This window comes from Haliotis rubra, unplaced genomic scaffold (genome assembly GCF_003918875.1).
Source record: "Haliotis rubra isolate DU_JTF1 unplaced genomic scaffold, ASM391887v1 Scf517, whole genome shotgun sequence".
NCBI classification, from domain to species: domain Eukaryota; kingdom Metazoa; phylum Mollusca; class Gastropoda; order Lepetellida; family Haliotidae; genus Haliotis; species Haliotis rubra.
This window is the reverse complement of record NW_025767210.1, coordinates 75,224-86,887: the sequence shown is the minus strand read 5'-3', so window position 1 is coordinate 86,887 and position 11,664 is coordinate 75,224. Positions and strand designations below refer to the sequence as shown.

Genomic DNA, 11,664 nt, shown 5'->3' with positions numbered 1-11,664 from the left:
CAGATGGTAGCCACATGTAAACGTGCAAACACCTAGTTGCGGGTAGAGCAACGTGCAGTAAACTTGGACAAAGTACTGTGACTATGTGTCCAAGTCCACCTAGCTGTGAATGGGCACACACACACACACACACACACACACAGGGAGAGAAAGAAAGACCAATAACCAAAGTCACACAGTCACACACACGGAGACACACACACACACACAAACAAAAATACATGAAGACACACACGTGCGCACGCGCGCGCCAATCCACGCAGAGGGACGCACACACAAATCTGATCGGAAGTCCTGGAGAAAAGTTAACATTTCATTTTGTACATGACACACTCCTTACTCAATTAACGTAATCAAGATAATCACTGGAATGTAGAGATTTGTGTATATGTCTGTGTGCGTGTTAGAACATTCTGTTTATAAAATAAGGTCAAACGTTCTGCAAATCTTCGCAGATAAAACTACATGAGATGTAACTACATCATAATCCGCCACAGCAGTGAGTCACTTTTACAGTGAAACGTGGTTTTAAGGGGAATCGTTCGACAAGCTCCTGGCACACCAATTTGCATAATATTGACGAACGTGACCTTCATCGTATACATGTCAGCCGCAGGATTGAAAAGCTGGACGTTCGGAGCAGTATTTACGAAATATAGTCACGCTCTTATCGTAGTGTTGTTATGTGTCGTAGCACCTAGCCGTATGGCACTAGTAAGTCAAATTTGAGACACAGCAGAATATACTAATTATGAAAGATACTAACTCGCAGTTACAAGTCAAGAAGAAATTCTGAAATTTAACGCCAATTATCGTTTCTCAACTGATCAGATTGCCGCAAAAAAAGATTGGCCCTGTGCCATGAACATGTTTTGTTTCTTGTTGCCGATTACATGTAAAAGACATCGGTTCATACAAGGACCCTGACTTCCCTCTGCATGTCCAGAAACAGGCACTCAAGGGATGAATATTTCCGCGTGTAAGTGTAATTTTTTAGGGAACAGTGTTGTAATTGTATTAATTATTTCCGTTAAGATCCACTGGAAGACAGTTTAGGTTGAGTGAAGAGTAATCTGGAAGCTTCTAAAACAGCTACACCTTTCATCCGGTATTTAGATTATATAGACCAGCAGCTTTTTATGACCATGCAAAGATGGTTCCCAAAGTTATGGCCCGTAAGACTAGGTCCTTTGTTGCTGATGTTACATTTTGGTGTTTTTCTAAGGTGACAAATTGACTTGCCCTTACATGTGTTTATGACGTGTGCCATCAGTGGGGCAGGGCAGACTAAACTGTTCATGAAAACTCGGCATTATCACACGTGCTCCAGGAACTATACGAATCTCACAATCGAATCGAGACTTCTGTTGATTGTGGAAAAGGTTTAGTAACCTTATCTATTTCCAAAACAAAATTTGATAAAACGGTAAATGACAATATTTATTCAATCCATATACCTTTACATGTGATATTTCCTTAATGGCTTAGCGTTTCTCCGACAGGCATTGCCTTTCTCCATCCAGCCTGTAGCTTGGCACTAAGCTCCTTCCTGATGTTAGCATAGGTAGCATTCAATGCTTGATTGTAGTTTTCCTGTGGATCCACGGTATGATCGTAAAGCTCTGCAGCAACCAACTTATTCCAGTGGGTAACGAACTTCTTACCACCAGTAAACTTGACCCATTCTGTGTAACGATATGAGTCTGTTCTCATGGTATAACCCATCACAGCTTTGCCCGTCAGAGGGTCTCCATCATTTTCATTGGGATACTGGGAGAAGGCTGCAGTCTTCAATGTTGTATTTGGATTCTTCACAAGAGGCATCAGACTGAGTCCTTCTGTACACAGGGTAACATTTTGCGAATTTTCAGGACATGTCTCGATCTTAGGAAGTTCTGCAGCTTCAGCAAGAGTTGGAAAGAGATCCACAAATTCTGTTAACTGTTCTGTGACGATCCCCTGGTCGGTGAGTCCTGGGATGTGAATCATCATGGGAGCATGGGTAGCATCCTCAAAGTTTGTTTGCTTCTGCCATTCACTATGTTCCCCAAGCTGCCACCCATGGTCTCCCCAGAAGGATATGATAGTGTTGTCTGACAGGCCAAGATTGTCAAGCTCAACTATTACTCTGCCAAGTTCGTAGTCTATGAAACTCATACAGCTGTAGTATGCCCTTCTTAACTCTAGAGTAAGGTTATGCGGAAAGGTAAAATTGATATTTCCAATGTCTTTTAACCCGAGCGACTTAATGTCCTTGAATCGAACCAGTTTACTGAAGTTGTGCCAAGCAACTGTGGGCATCCCCACTGGTGCAAAATAATTAGGAGGAGGTCTAATATTCTCAAGAGGGTAATAGTCCATAAAACGAGCTGGAAAATTCCAGGGAAGATGAGGCCTGTGAAATCCTACTGCCACAAAGAAAGGTTGCTCACCTGACTTAGCTTTCGGGGCCACATCTTGCAGAACCTTTATTGCATTGTCAGCCAGCAGGGTGTCTTGAAGAGGTTGCTGTGCTTCTCTTTCCTCAGACACAGCTTCCCAACTGAGATGATCTATAACATAGTTATTAGGTGCATGAAAATACGGGTCTGTCCATGACACAGGATCATCATTACCCGAAGACGACCCTGGGTGGAACACCTTCCCCATCCCTATTGTCCTGTAGCCGTTCTGCTTGAAGTACTCTGGCAGAGTGGTAAAGTTTCCTCCATATTTCCTGAAGTAAGGGCCGATGGAGTAGATGTGGCTTGTATCGGGTCTCCTACTCGTAAGAAGGGCTGTTCTGCTTGGATTGCAAAGTGCTTGGGAAACATAGGCTCTCTTGAGGAGCAGACTCCGCTTGGCTAATGCATCAAGAGTAGGTGTCTGCATTGTTGGATAGACAGGCGAAGGGAAGTCAGGACCAAGATATGCCCCAAGGTTTGGCCGCATATCATCCGAAACGAGAAACAGAACATTTTTCCTGGCAAGCACCGCAGGAAGAAGGAGAAGCGCAAGCCACTGCATCGTTGGCATGGAAATCGGAATGGTATAACCAAGCCGTAGAGGATTTGTTTTATACTGATAGGATCTGGTGCATTTAGGAACCTAGACATTCCATTTTTATCTCAGTCACGATACACATTTACAGAACGGAATGACGTTTGCATTAGCGACAAATATGTGGTTATCACCAGCAGATAGGCTTGCTTGGAAGTTTGTCTGAAAGGCCAAATGAGCGAATGGCACACATGTACATTCTCAGACCTGGTTATATATTGTTATGTAAAAGATTAGGCCTTAGTACACCTGATAACAAAAGACAGAAGTCCTTTTTCACACGCAATACAGTAAGAATGTAATTCTTAGAATACCATCAAATAGTAGGTTCAACCACAAATCTTCTGAAGGTTTTAATTTTTAAAATAATCTGAGAATGATAAAATGTATGATTTGCATTTGTCACCCCTATATGAACTCAACAAATTGGACATAATAATTACAAGGAGTATTATGGATAACAACCTTTACATTTTACAAACACATCTTCAGTGCCGCAGTTTAACACATCTCCATGTGAATGATGGGGAATATATATTAGTTGTTGTGTGGTGAAAGGTAATGTTACGTACAATGGATTATTCCAGTGTTTGCGGAATCTATAGAAAGAGTTCATAGAGCAGAACGTAAAGCGTATGTATTCTGTTTAACATTAACTGGGAAAAACTAAGAAACTGATGGTTGCACAGATGTGAATAGCGTCTCAGAGGTTGAACTTGATCCAGTGACTTAGTTAAGGTGGCTGGGAGTGTTGTTGAAATGTTCTGAAAGACCTGACCTCAAGTCGGCCTTCTAGATGGAGGGCCTGTATCCTTATCGTTCTACAGGGCGTATGTCGACAGGTTTCAGTCATGTATGACTGTCCACAACATTTGCAATGTAGTCCATTCACTGTCAAAGATACGATAAGGCTATGATAGTTCAATGGACTTCTCTGTGATTGTGGAATGGGTTCTTTTTTCACTTTTATTCAGAGTGTTCAAATAATAAACACTGCTTCTAGCGTGTGGGGACTCCCGGTTTCCCATTGGTTCCAAGTAATCTAGACGACTTAATGGATCACATGGTCAGAGTCAGTGACCTGCTTGATGACATTTAGCAAAGGCGAACTGGCTAAGGCGCCTGGCTACTGATCTAGCGAGCTTGAGGTGCCGGAATCGAGCCCATGTAAAGGGTATAAAAACCCTGGAGACAATTTTGTGTGCAAATTCTGTCAGTGTTGTTACAATCCCTAGTGTACAGTACACAACCCTGTGCACTTACAAGAACATACGAATCCGTCAGTAAATGACCAGATGGTAGCCCCATGTAAACGTGCAAACACCTAGTTGCGGGTAGAGCAACGTGCAGTAAACTTGGACAAAGTACTGTGACTATGTGTCCAAGTCCACCTAGCTGTGAATGGGCACACACACACACACACACAGAGAGAGAGAGAGAGAGAGAGAGAGAGAGAGAGAGAGAGAGAGAGAGGAATAACCAAAGTCACACAGTCACACACACGGAGACACACACACAAACAAAAATACATGAAGACACACACGCAAAGACCCGCACGCAAGAAAACACTCACACACACACGCGCGCACGCGCGCGCCAAACCACGCAGAGGGACACACACACAAATCTGATCGGAAGTCCTGGAGAAAACGTGATCAAGATAATCACTGGAATGTAGAGATTTGCGTATATGTCTGTGTGCGTGTTAGAACATTCTGTTTATAAAATAAGGTCAAACGTTCTGCAAATCTTCGCAGGTAAAACTACATGAGATGTAACTACATCATAATCCGCCACAGCAGTGAGTCACTTTTACAGTGAAACGTGGTTTTTAAGGGGAATCGTTCGACAAGCTCCTGGCACACCAATTAGCATAATATTGACGAACGTGACCTTCATCGTATACATGTCAGCCGCAGGATTGAAAAGCTGGACGTTCGGAGCAGTATTTACGAAATAAAGTCACGCTCTTATCGTAGTGTTGTAATGTGTCGTAGCACCTAGCCATATGGCACTAGTAAGTCAAATTTGAGACACAGCAGAATATACTAATTATGAAAGATACTAACTCGCAGTTACAAGTCAAGAACAAATTCTGAAATTTAACGCCATTTATCGTTTCTCAACTGATCAGATTGCCGCAAAAAAAGATTGGCCCTGTGCCATGAACATGTTTTGTTTCTTGTTGCCGATTACATGTAAAAGACATCGGTTCATACAAGGACCCTGACTTCCCTCTGCATGTCCAGAAACAGGCACTCAAGGGATGAATTTTTCCGCGTGTAAGTGTAATTTTTTAGGGAACAGTGTTGTAATTGTATTAATTATTTCCGTTAAGATCCACTGGAAGACAGTTTAGGTTGAGTGAAGAGTAATCTGGAAGCTTCTAAAACAGCTACACCTTTCATCCGGTATTTAGATTATATAGACCAGCAGCTTTTTATGACCATGCAAAGATGGTTCCCGAAGATATGGCCCGTAAGACTAGGTCCTGTGTTGCTGATGTTACATTTTGGTGTTTTTCTAAGGTGACAAATTGACTTGCCCTTACATGTGTTTATGACGTGTGCCATCAGTGGGGCAGGGCAGACTAAACTGTTCATGAAAACTCGGCATTATCACACGTGCTCCAGGAACTATACGAATCTCACAATCGAATCGAGACTTCTTTTGGTTGTGGAAAAGGTTTAGTAACCTTATCTATTTCCAAAACAAAATTTGATAAAATGGTAAATGACAATATTTATTCAATCCATATACCTTTACATGTGATATTTCCTTAATGGCTTAGCGTTTCTCCGACAGGCATTGCCTTTCTCCATCCAGCCTGTAGCTTGGCACTAAGCTCCTTCCTGATGTTAGCATAGGTAGCATTTAATGCTTGATTGTAGTTTTCCTGTGGATCCACGGTATGATCGTAAAGCTCTGCAGCAACCAACTTATTCCAGTGGGTAACGAACTTCTTACCACCAGTAAACTTGACCCATTCTGTGTAACGATATGAGTCTGTTCTCATGGTATAACCCATCACAGCTTTGCCCGTCAGAGGGTCTCCATCATTTTCATTGGGATACTGGGAGAAGGCTGCAGTCTTCAATGTTGTATTTGGATTCTTCACAAGAGGCATCAGACTGAGTCCTTCTGTACACAGGGTAACATTTTGCGAATTGTCAGGACATGTCTCGATCTTAGGAAGTTCTGCAGCTTCAGCAAGTGTTGGAAAGAGATCCACAAATTCTGTTAACTGTTCTGTGACGATCCCCTGGTCGGTGAGTCCTGGGATGTGAATCATCATGGGAGCATGGGTAGCATCCTCAAAGTTTGTTTGCTTCTGCCATTCACTATGTTCCCCAAGCTGCCACCCATGGTCTCCCCAGAAGGATATGATAGTGTTGTCTGACAGGCCAAGATTGTCAAGCTCAACTATTACTCTGCCAAGTTCGTAGTCTACGAAACTCATACAGCTGTAGTATGCCCTTCTTAACTCTAGAGTAAGGTTATGCGGAAAGGTAAAATTGATATTTCCAATGTCTTTTAACCCGAGCGACTTAATGTCCTTGAATCCAGCAAATTTACTGAAGTTGTGCCAAGCAACTGTGGGCATCCCCACTGGTGCAAAATAATTAGGAGGAGGTCTAATATTCTCAAGAGGGTAATAGTCCATAAAACGAGCTGGAAAATTCCAGGGAAGATGAGGTTTGTGAAGTCCAACCGCCACAAAGAAAGGTTGCTCACCTGACTTAGCTTTCGGCGCCACATCTTGCAGAACCTTTATTGCATTGTCAGCCAGCAGGGTGTCTCCAAGAGGTTGCTGTGCTACTCTTTCCTCAGGCACAGCTGTCCAACTGCGATGATCTCCCTTATAATGAGCGTGTGCATGAAAATACGGGTCTGTCCATGACACAGGATCATCATTACCCGAAGACGACCCTGGATGGAACACCTTCCCCATCCCTATTGTCCTGTAGCCATTCTGCTTGAAGTACTCTGGCAGAGTGGTAAAGTTTCCTCCATATTTCCTGAAGTAAGGGCCGATGGCGTAGATGTGGCTTGTATCGGGTCTCCTACTCGTAAGAAGGGCTGTTCTGCTTGGATTGCAAAGTGCTTGGGAAACATAGGCTCTCTTGAGGAGCAGACTCCGCTTGGCTAATGCATCAAGAGTAGGTGTGTGCATTGTTGGATAGACAGGCGAAGGGAAGTCAGGACCAAGATATGCCCCAAGGTTTGGCCGCATGTCATCCGAAATGAGAAACAGAACATTCTTCCTGGCAAGCACCACAGGAACAAGTATAAATGCAAGCCACTGCATCGTTGGCATGGAAGTCAGAATGGATATGACCACGTCGTAGAGGATTTGTTTTATACTGATAGGATCTGGTGCATTTAGGAACCTAGACGTTCCATTTTTATCTCAGTCACGATACACATTTACATAAATGAATGACGTTGGTATTAGAGATAAATATGTGGTCCTCAACAACAGATAGGCTTGCTTGGAATTTTGTCAGAAAGGCCAAATGAGCGAATGGCACACATGTACATTCTCAGACCTGATTATATATTGCTGTGTAAAAGATTAGGCCTCAGCATTTCTGATAGGAAAAGACTGAATTCCTTTTCACACGCAAGACAGTAAGAATGTAATTCTTAAACTACCATCAAACAGAAGGTTCAACAACATCTTTTCTGAAGGTTTTAAGTTTTAGAATAATCTAAGACGATAAATTGTATGATTTGCATCTGTCACCTTCAGTTTGAAGTGAAATCATATGAGCTCAACAAGCTTGACATGATAATTACAAGGAGTATTACGGATAACAACTTTTACATTATACAAACACATCTTCAGTTGCGCATCTTAACACATCTTCATGTGAATGATGGGGATTTACATATCTGTTGTTATTTGGTGATAGGTAATGTTATTTAAAATGGATTTTTGCAGACAGACAGACAAGTTTATTCATTGAAAGGTCACAGTCATTTGTATATGATACAGATAGTTTAGTGCACATGCTGTGTAAGAAGAACATTTCTAATGCGCTGAAGTACATGATACAGAAAAAAATACTGACATCTCTTATGATACAATCATTATGTCTTTTCATAATGTTAATAAAATTGGCATTTGGATCAACATCAGTCAAATATATCTTAATCTTAAATCAGAAGAAAGTACACACTTAAGGGGTACATCAAATTCATCTTCAATAATATGTTTTCATCCAATTTACAAAATAAACATAATCTCTCATTGTAATTAACTTTATTGTATCTTCCAATTTCAACGGCTAAATTAAAGATACCACATCTAAATTTAGAGAGTGCAGATCTGAGATGTAAAGGAATATCAGAATTTAAATACCTTTCCACATTTAAAAATATCGTAAGTTGTGGTTAATAAAAACATTTATTAGAATTTTGAATTGAAGTGAACCAACATTGTTTAAGATTATCCGAAAATCTCTGATTAAACAAGGATATGAAATAATCAACATTGCCAACATCCTGACTGATCCATGCATAGACAAAACCATACTTAAATAAAATAGTTTTGACACAAGTTGCCTAAGTAGTGCGGCAAACATCATCTAAGGACTTGAGCATAATATAGCAATGTTTTCGCAGTCTATTATAAGGAATATACAATAGGTGACACCAGTATTTAATTACTTTAGTCATAAAAGTACTTTGTAGAGGAAGTCTGCCACAATCACCAAAGCCATGTTATTACACATAGATTAACCAACTTTCAAGAGATATTTACAAAATTTTACCTGAACAGACTCAATGATGCTACAATTGTTAGAACCCCAAATCGCAGACCTATAACACAAAACAGGTGAAACTATACAATAAAAAATCTTAAACAAGACTTTACAATTTACTCTTCCCGTCGTTTTTTTGAAAACCATTTGCAGAAAATATTGCCTTGTTAGCTTGAGATACCAGAGAACTTTGTGCTTTATTCCATACAAGCTTTGGTGTAAATACAAGTCCTAGATATTTATAAAAGGATACAGTTTTAATAGGATTACTATTATAGAAGCACTTGTCATATTCCCGTAATGGCCCACCACATCTAAAAACAAGAACTTTTGTTTACTAAGATTAATTGACATTCCAGTTTGTTTACAAAAAAACATTCACGTGCATTTATCTTCTGTTGTAACTGATTACATGTATCAGAAAGAGCAGAAACATTATCAGCAAACATAAGTGAACACAAATTGTTAAAATCAGATAAAACATTAACACCTATAACACCTTCCTGTTCCATAAAGGAAAACAAGTTATTAATAAATATGATATACAGCGGTGGGCTTAACACACAACCCTGACGTGTAACAATATTACATGTAAAACACTTAGATAAACCCTTTGAGGTTCTAACACATGCATATAAACAGCTGTACATTGATGATATTATATTATAAAATTTACCAGAAATACCAACTTCAGTTAAAGATTGCAAGAGAACATCATGTCTTATTGTGTTAAAGGTCAAATGCCTTTGAGAAATCAATAAAAAGGCAATAAAATCTACCTCTCTCTTTACCCGAATAGTTTGGGCTAAACCCTGAAGAGAGAAAATATGATCAATTGCGGCTCTGAAGCCTGCCTGGGACTCATTAATAATTTAATGTGCATCGCACCATGACTTTAAACGCTTATTCAAAATATAGGAAAATGTTTTACAAATAGAATCAATAAGAGATATACCCCTATAATTATTTGGGTTACTTTTACAGCCAGATTTGAACAGAGGGCATATAGATATTCTTGCCCTAACAACATGGAAAATTACTACTATCAAATATCTGATTAAACAGTACTGTAAGAAAAGGTACAATGGAGGCACTTTAAAAAACTCGTTTGCTATACCATCAGATCCAGGGGACTTATTGTTAGGAGAATATAAAATGTAAAACAAAAAACATCAGTAGCATTTACACCGTTGGTGAAACAATAGGTAAAACATCAGGCTGGTCAACACAAAGTAATGATAGAAAGTGATCAAACCACTGATTACAGGAGATAGGTGAGGGAAGACTGTCACACATTCTATGTCGTTTCAATAACTTCCAAAATTGGCTCGAGTCACTGCTGGAATCCACTAGTTTCTGTCTCTGCCTACACTGATAATTCTCCTTTTTGTATATAAATGTCCTTTTAAATAGCTTTTGTAGCTGTCGAAATATATCCATGTCCTGATTATTGCCTCTGTGTGCACGTAATGCATATTATTTATCGTATTTTTGTTGTATCACACTAACTAAGAGATTAACTGCTTCATCAATATTGGTATACACACGGTCAGTTAGTGTAACAGACATATCTAACAATTTGTTGTGAAACTGTGTTGCAAACTGACTATTACTGTCCTTAGACCACACATATCTAACCCATGAATCCCCCTCAGTAGTGGCCCACTGATTAGCATCTATATTAGAAGTTGTGGTACATTCAGAGTTAGACAGAGCACATGAAATATCGAGAGTGCAGTAGATGGGGAAATGACAAGAAAGGTCCAGAGTACATATCTCAAATTTTCTAATTTCAAATACTGATGAGCTTCCAATCATATTGTCCACAACACTGGAGCCATTGTGAGTGATACAAGTAAACTCACCAGATTTATCATTATGGAGCCAGACGTTAAAGGTACGGATTCCAAATGTTCGCCAAAGTTCATAAAAAATATTTTATGCCATAATTATTGTGAAAATGAAAGTCTTGGCTTGTTCGGGGAGTATCAAACTCATCACTGGGATAGTCTGCTGAATCATTATTTCAGTGTTTAGGGAATCTACAGAGATAGAGAGAGTTCATAGAGCTGAAAGTAGAGCGTATTTATTCAGTTGGCAAACACCTTGTATAATCGTTATATCATAGTGATGCATGAACACATGCTCTGTCATCGTATCGCTTGGTGACAATCACTGGATGGTCTGGTCGAGTTTTGCTTACAACCAACATCGTACAGCTCATGATATTGTCACAACTGTACAGTCGTCTCTGCTTTTAGCAGACATTTCTTTTGACGTGGAAAGGGTTTTGTCGCGTCTTAAACGTTTCCAGAACAGAAACGTTGGTGCCTAAAACGCACTTATCTTAAGATAAACACAATCGAAAGGTTTTTGTAGCTTCCTTTTCACATAAAATGGGGAAAAATCAGGAATTGATGGTTCACTGATGTGAATAGTGTCTCGGAGGTTGAACTTGCTCCAGTCACTTAGCCAAGGTGGCTGGGAGTGTTGATGAAATGTATCGGAAGAGCTGATCTCAAGTCGTCCTTCGGGCCTGTATCCTAATCGATCTAGCGTGTGGGGACTCCCTCATTTCCCATTGATTCCAAGCAACCAAGACGACTTAATGGATCACGTGGTCAGGGTCAGTGACCTACTTGATGGTGTGTGACGTTGCTCTCAATATCCGTCACTGGATTGATTGGCCCAGTTTTATTTAAAGTGGATGTGGATTTACGACTATCCATTTAAGACATAGCTGTATATCAACAGATGTCCTAGTGCCTGTTGTCATTACTATCTTCTTTTTTTCTGGACCTGCCATGTCCTTATCACACAACCACGATCTCAAAGTATGAAGCATTCAGGCCAGTCT

General features: G+C 40.2%; 2 protein-coding genes across 2 annotated transcripts; both read right to left on the bottom strand.

The window, feature by feature from the left end:
* Positions 1 to 1,476: 1,476 nt before the first annotated feature.
* On the bottom strand, positions 1,477 to 3,006 carry LOC124292415 (iduronate 2-sulfatase-like). The gene has a single exon (XM_046729496.1). It carries the CDS (start codon positions 3,004 to 3,006, stop codon positions 1,477 to 1,479), a length of 1,530 nt encoding a protein of 509 aa, XP_046585452.1.
* Positions 3,007 to 5,818: 2,812 nt separating this feature from the next.
* LOC124292414 (iduronate 2-sulfatase-like) lies at positions 5,819 to 7,348 on the bottom strand. Its single transcript, XM_046729495.1, has one exon. It carries the CDS (start codon positions 7,346 to 7,348, stop codon positions 5,819 to 5,821), a length of 1,530 nt encoding a protein of 509 aa, XP_046585451.1.
* Positions 7,349 to 11,664: the final 4,316 nt, after the last annotated feature.

Coding starts and splice junctions, on each gene's coding strand:
- LOC124292415 (XM_046729496.1), bottom strand. CDS start 3,006: ATGCAGTGGCTTGCGCTTCTCCTTCTTCCTGCGGTGCTTGCCAGGAAA.
- LOC124292414 (XM_046729495.1), bottom strand. CDS start 7,348: ATGCAGTGGCTTGCATTTATACTTGTTCCTGTGGTGCTTGCCAGGAAG.